At 47.0% G+C, this 6,887-nt stretch overlaps 1 protein-coding gene across 1 annotated transcript in view; it reads left to right on the top strand.

Moving 5' to 3' along the window:
- Positions 1 to 6,190, top strand: part of LOC102756415 (contactin-6-like) — a 37,820-nt gene extending 31,630 nt beyond the window's left edge. The window contains exons 5-6 of the mRNA XM_015568307.1: positions 2,535 to 2,738; positions 4,844 to 6,190. Coding sequence (XP_015423793.1) covers positions 2,535 to 2,738; positions 4,844 to 4,950 — 311 coding nt within the window. The 3' untranslated portion in view covers positions 4,951 to 6,190. The remainder of the gene's footprint in view (positions 1 to 2,534; positions 2,739 to 4,843) is intronic.
- Positions 6,191 to 6,887: the final 697 nt, after the last annotated feature.

Raw genomic sequence — 6,887 nt, 5'->3', positions numbered from 1 at the left:
TGTGGGCGGGGGCGGGGGAGGGATATTTAAAAATGCAATGGTTTCAAATAAAATGGCTCATGAATTATGCATTTAATTAAGGAAAGCCAAATGGGAAGGATTTTAAACTTCCAATTTGCAGAGGGTTTTTTCTTGCCCTATTAAAAAATAGACAGATTAAGCGCGCAGTGGCTGCTGATGAAACCAAGCAGATGAGGGCCCCTGAAGGCGGGCTGTGTGGATGGAGGGGCAGAGGCAGCCGGGGGAGGGACCATGTGACTGCATCAGCCATCACAGACGGGCAGGGGGCGGGGGGGGGCCTCTCAGGCCTTCTCCGTCCCAGACAGTCCGTGAACTTCTGTACTGAGAACACACTCTTCTCCAGGCCCCACAGCTCCCAGAGGGAGGGCCACGGGCCCCCAATCTCCCCAAGTCCAGGGCTTCCCTCTGGGGGTGCTCCTGCAGGGGAGATGGAGTTTGACCTTGATATAGGCAATTGTCAACGTGGAGACCGGGGCCCAGGCCAGCAGCACCTGGGAATTGTCGGCAGTGGGATTGTCTGTGTTGGTGTCGCAGAAGGAGGAATGCCCGAGGCCAGGAGGAGTAAAGAATTATGACCTTATCAGGTCATCTGGAGACCAGATGGGCTGAGCCCCCAAATGGCGACAGCCCCAGGGACAGGGAGTCAGAGATTTTAAAGGACTCTAGGCAGGGTTTTTGTGGGCGGAGAATTCTCTGGGTGGGTCCTGAAGGGAAAGATACTGGTCTTGGCCAGTGGAATGCGGTCTGAGCGAAAGGGAATGTCCTGGTGAAGTGGTCTAAAGGTCAGGTCCCAGTGGAGGGTTATCCATTCAATCATTTGATCCAACCTGACAATCTGGCTCCTTCCACCGACAAAGCCCTCAGGGGGCAGAGCCCAGAAGTCCTCCTGACCGTTCGGGTGCACACTCAAGTTTTAGGATCTCTGCTCTAGACAGGCCATTTTGGAGAGAATTAGTTGTTAGGGGTTTCACAGATGTGTTTCATTCCCTGCTAATATTGGCTGTAGACACATCATTTCGATCCCACCAGATTCTGAGACACTGAGCTCAGGGCAGGCGGTGTTGAGGGGGGAGGAGTAGAAGGTGAGGCCCAGCCTTCCCACATGTGAGAAGGGCTGGGCATGCCCGGAGCCTGGGGGTTTGCAGGAAGCCTGAGGTGAGGGAGGGTAGCCATGGCGAGCCCTGACCCACAAAAAGAGAATCAAAGAAACAAAGAAAGGAAGAGAGGTGGGACTGGAGGAGGGAGCAAAGGATGTGGCGTTTGAGGATCTAGGTCCTCGTCCTTCTCCCTTGAATCAACAATGTGACATTCACACCCTCTCATTAGAGCTCTGTTTTGTGGTCATTATTCTTTATGGAGTCGTCCCTATTTCTGGACCGCAGTCTTTAAGGAGCTCCTACAAGTTCCACTCTTGAAGGACATGCTGCACATAGGAGCAGGTCGAAACGTTTGAGCAGCTAAGGTAACAATGAATTCCCAAGGGAGAGATGGGAATTACGGCCTCAGATCCCAAGATTACACGGTATAGGAAATAATGATTTGGAGGCACAAGAAGCGGCAACCTGTCATTTCTGTTACGGGAAAGGGGTGACCTTGGTTTCAGAGAGCGGGCGCTGGTTTCTCTCCCGCGGCGGCACTGACCGCAGACCCCCTCAGCTCAGCACAGCCTGGACATTGGCTCAAGAGCATCTTTGTTCCACAAAAAGTTCAAAGATGAGGAGTCCCCGAGACCTGGGGAATCTCAACTACATTTGTCCTCTTTATGTTGAAGGAAAGTTGACGATCTAGATGGCTCTGTGGTTTCCAACAAAATCCCTGGGAACCCCCTTTTTTGGTGGAGACAAAGCAAGAGGCTTGGAGTGAGGCAGCAAAGGGCATCAGTAAAGAACCTTAGAGACAAGAGACCCCTTGGGATGATGGAGGACGCCAGGAGGGACTTGCAGAAGAAAACAAAGACCTGGTAACTGGGAATGGATGAGAATTTCAGAGCACGTTTTAAAAGAAATAAGAAGTGACTTGCATTTGTCCACTCTTGGTAAGGCAACAGACTCTTAGGGGGGTCAAAGGAAGGCAGAGGGCAGAGTAGGCCATTCACGGAAACATGGGTTCAACCTCCCAACCTCTGCGACGAGAAATCTTGCAACGTCTCAAGCGATGCTAGTCCGTCCTCTGCTTGGTCACCACAGATGGCGAGCTCATTGCTCACAGCTCAGCTGCAGCTCTGACCTTTACATGGACCTTCCTTCTTCTAGGAGTCAAACAGCACTCTGACATCCCCACCGGCTCCAGCTCCTGCCTCTGCCTTCTGGCCATCATGGGCAGGATGACCATGGGATGTGTCATCCAAACTGGGCGACATCTGAATAGAGGAGAATGTTACCATTCCACCAGGACCACAGACACACTGGACAAACAGGGGCGGGATCTTATTCTCATCATGGATAAGGAGGGCACAGAATTTTCAGAAAAGGAGGAACCGGGTAAGGACACGAGGTCTTTTTCCTGTTTTCCAGATTTATCTTACGCTTGGACCTTCAACGATAACCCTTTGCACGTCCAGGAGGACAGCAGGCGGTTTGTTTCTCAAGAGACAGGCAACCTGTACATCGCCAAAGTGGAGCCGTCCGATGTGGGCAACTACACCTGCTTCGTAACAAACAGGGAAGCGCGGAGAAGCGTCCGAGGCCCACCCACGCCCCTGGTGCAGCGGCCTGATGGTAAGGGGAAGGGTTCTCTTGGGGGTGTGCTCGGTCGCTGGCTAAGCCTGGGAGGTCTGTGAGCGCTCTGCTTCCTTCTGGTCCAGAGCAGCCACACCAGCGAGGAGTCCCGGGTCCATTCACAACTATAATAACCATCACAAACATAAAAAGATTCTGTAACTCACCCGGGTGATGCCATCTATGTGATGCTGGCTATACAATGCCGTCTCTTCTCGGGCACTGTAATCCATCTGGTTTTTGCTTTGCTTAAGGAGTATTTTGTCAAAAACGCTATTTGGAGAGTAGGTGTGTGTATACATGCGTGGGCACTGCCAAACTTATTAATTGAATTGTTATATTTTTAATGAACATGGGACACAGCTTTCCTTTGGTGCCTTTCTTTTTCATCTTTGTCTCTTTTGTTCACCCTTTATTAACCTGACTGACAAAAAGAGGGAAAATTCACATTCCAGGGAAGAGAGAGAGCCAACATTAGTTATGAGCATTGCAAAGAGGAATGAGACGCAAGATGCATGCTAACGCTTGTCTGCCCAGAGACACACTTCAGATGAGCTGTGTAGCTTAATCAAGTCATCGCCGGTGTAAGACTGAGAGGATGGAAAACGTAAGGAAATCATCCAAGTAGAAAAATCCTCCAGCAGATTCTTTAATTAAACATGCACAGTGGGAGAGGTGCCCACAGAAAGTCGGCTGCTGCATTTTATGTTCAGATTCTGGAATTGGCACAGAGTTTATCTCCTCTCGGAGGAGTTTAGCAAAAGCAAGAATATAATGCTAATGGTGGCTACCAAGTGCTGAAACTGGCTGCATGCAGGCAGTTCTCAGGGGAGAGCTTTTATAATCACTGACTGCCCGACAGGTTTTCATGGTCTCCATTCAGAACTTAGCAACCACTAGATTTATCCATGAGTCCGCTGTCTCCCTTCAGGTCAACAACATGCATAGAAATTCTACCGTGTTTCCCCACTTTTTTCTGTTTCCCTTAGCTTCTGCTTCTCCCCTTCTTAATCCCCTTCTTCTCCCACCCCTCTCTCCCTTCAACACATTCATGATAACAAGAGATCAGGAGCATTGTATATAGTAAAAGTTGTCACTCAAGAAAGAGCAGATGTCGAGAGAATGGAAAGTATGACACCCACCCAGGTAGGTGAGTAACATAGTGCTCTGCCCATGACCCTTTTGAATGTTCAGAATGACCAACATCTTAAAAATGAGGTATTTCTATTGCCACGTGTTTTGCAATTTTTGCCTTTGGTTCAATTGTACTGGCCACCAATAACTGCTTATTTTAGGAATCTATCACTCCAGTAAAACAATAACCAAACTGTTAAAGAACCTCGGTGTGTCCTCGGTTAAATGAACGAAGCCTGTGAGAGTAGAGCGGAGACACGTTGCTGCTGGTCACAGCTCACCTGGCAGCTGGCATATTTACAACAATCAGACTGCGGTCTCACGCTCAACCTAGCCCATGCCCACAACGCCTTATTGGACATTCAAAAACTATCAAAGCAAACATTCTTATACGTGTAGAGCAAACCTATTGAGCAGTAAGCACTTAATAAAGTGACATAAGAATATTTACTAATTTTTGTTTATCCCAACTAGCGCGATCACTGCACAGGCTTTGTTGCAGAAATGCTGAGATTTTGGATTGAGGGTGCTGTCTCAGATCTCTCACCTTGTTAGCTGAAAATTTCCTTATTCCTGAACTGACCTGGTCCCCGTGAGTCCCACCAAGGGAGACAGAGCTGGGTCTCGCTAAGAGAGACGTCCGTGGTCACCCAGGAGCATCTTAGATGCTGTGTTTAGTTCTCCGTCGGTGACGGTAATTCTTCTCATGATGTTGATGTGGGACCCAGGGAAATGGATGCCTCTTTTCTGACACTTCCATGTCCTGGACATTTGATTTTCAGGGGAGGGGAGTACGGAACCCCTTAAACGGTATCATGACCTTCTCTTGCTCCTGTCAGTCATGAAAACATAGAAACGTACTGTTAATTGAAGGACAAAACATCCGATGTTGGTTAATGAAGCACTGACTTCATGGGAAACTTCTGTTTTCTGTTCTCCAGAATGCTGCTAGCTCTTTTGATGTTTAACAGGTGTGATGGGGGAATATGAACCAAAGATCGAAGTGCGTTTTCCTGACACTATACAAGCCACAAAGGATTCGTCTGTAAAACTGGAATGCTTTGCCCTTGGAAAGTAAGGTTGTTTTGTTTTGTTTCCTGGTGTTTTAATTAAAAAAAAAAACAAAAAACTTTTTGTTATTCAAACATTGCTCTAAGGTAAATTACCAAACAGATTTCAAATGCTGGGGGAATGAGAAAGTTTCTGATTGGAATTTAAGCAAAATGCCGAATACTCTGAAAATGATGGGGCTGCAGCTCTCCCCTAAATCGCTGTTATTTCTGCCAGTCTGACCCACTTCGGCAGCAGCTGCAGGAGGGTAAGTGCGCGGGTGTGTCACCAAGCCCTCCACACACCCTGCCTGCATCCTGTCCCACATCCACAGTCCGTGGGGTCGCCCTGCGTAATTAACCAGCGATCATTATAAATGAAAAGCCTGCACTGTGGTTCCCAAAATAAGATGAATTAAGGGCCATTGTTCACGGTGGACAATTAGATTGAGTCACACCTGCGGCAGTGGGGGCGCTTTGTGAGACTCAGATACCCGTGTATCAGCCAATAGGACTGGGATGCTCCTAAGGCGGCCAAAGACTTGCTGTTTTGCACATAACATTCGGACATCTCTTTACCTTTGGGGGATGGGCCAACTTCATTTTTATGCCTGTGGACACCAGTAGCCCCAGAACAAAGGGGTAAACAGGGTAGATTCGCCGTTTCTAAACATGAGTGTGCAATACACCGGGGACGTGGTTAGAGTGAGATGTTGTAGGCGTCGGTCCCACGTCTCTGTCCCCAGGAGCTCCCAGGCAGGGCCACTCTTGTCCACAGACCACACTGGACAGGCTCAGGCTCTCACCGGCCAAGTGGGGGCACCCTCTGAATGCAATTGTACTGCGGTCTATAACTGCCTATTTGAGAAGAGGGTGGGTAATACACGCAGGAAACACAGCCGTCTATTGCTAAGGTGGTCAGCACATTTAGCAATGGTGCTTACCAGTCCGAACTGCGGGAAACACCACTTAAAGTGCCCATCTTGTTCTTGGGTAAATACAGTGAGCAACCCACACAGGGCTGGTTAATAAAGCTGTTAGGTTCCTTTCTATATGTGGAATTCTGTAGATATTTAAAGTTTTCAGTCTATGTGTTTTTCATGTATTTAAAAGATTCTATTTTATTTTTCCTCAGTACTGATCCCATAGTATTAGTCTAATGATTAATTCTTGATTGATTAATTTAAGGAGGGAAAAATGGGGACTTCATGTCAGTGTTTGTTTCCCTGCCTTTTAAGATATTATGGACTTTGACCATTTTCAAGCTTTCTCAGAATTTAAAGTTACCAAAAAAAAAAAAAATTAAATATTTGTTAGAAAAATACTTTGAAAACTAGGTAATTTATTTAAAAAAGAAAACCAGTGAGAGATAGCATCTGAAACAGATATCAATAGCTTATTCTATTACATTGAACATCAGGAAATGTGGATTCCTAAAATTTAAAAAAATATACTCTTACATAATCAATAACCAAAAATTATTGAGGCTAGTTCTCAACAATCCCACATAAATAGATGTTATTTGTTAGGATGTCTAACTAAGAATGTATCTGATGTATATTATCCTCAGAATTGTGCAGGGTGCACCATAGCTTTTTACGTGTGAGAACGTGAGGCTTACATTGAATGAGTCACCTGTTTGGTTTTAGCTTCCGTGAGGAAGGCAGGGCAAGGAACTCACTCCCACCTGGCTTTAGGCTCTGAGTAATTATTTTAAATTCACAGGCTCATACTCCAGAGCTTTGCCGTGATTGGGTCTGGCTGCAATGCTTGCTTTGTCTCTGCAGACTGCTTTTTTGCACTTTTTATTGAAACCTGAACATGCGGTCTTGGGTAAAAGGAACTAGGTAACTAGCTTTTAGAGTGAGGTTTATGTTTATGCAGCTAAGACATGGGCTGTGCTTGCTGTGCACGGTGGCTGCGGCACCAGAGGCCGGCGTTTCCATGCCGTCCACAGGTTTCTGTT

Source organism: Myotis davidii, unplaced genomic scaffold (assembly GCF_000327345.1).
Source record: "Myotis davidii unplaced genomic scaffold, ASM32734v1 scaffold663, whole genome shotgun sequence".
NCBI lineage: Eukaryota > Metazoa > Chordata > Mammalia > Chiroptera > Vespertilionidae > Myotis > Myotis davidii.
The sequence above is the reverse complement of the archived record's forward strand: the minus strand, read 5'-3'. Positions and strand labels throughout refer to the sequence as shown.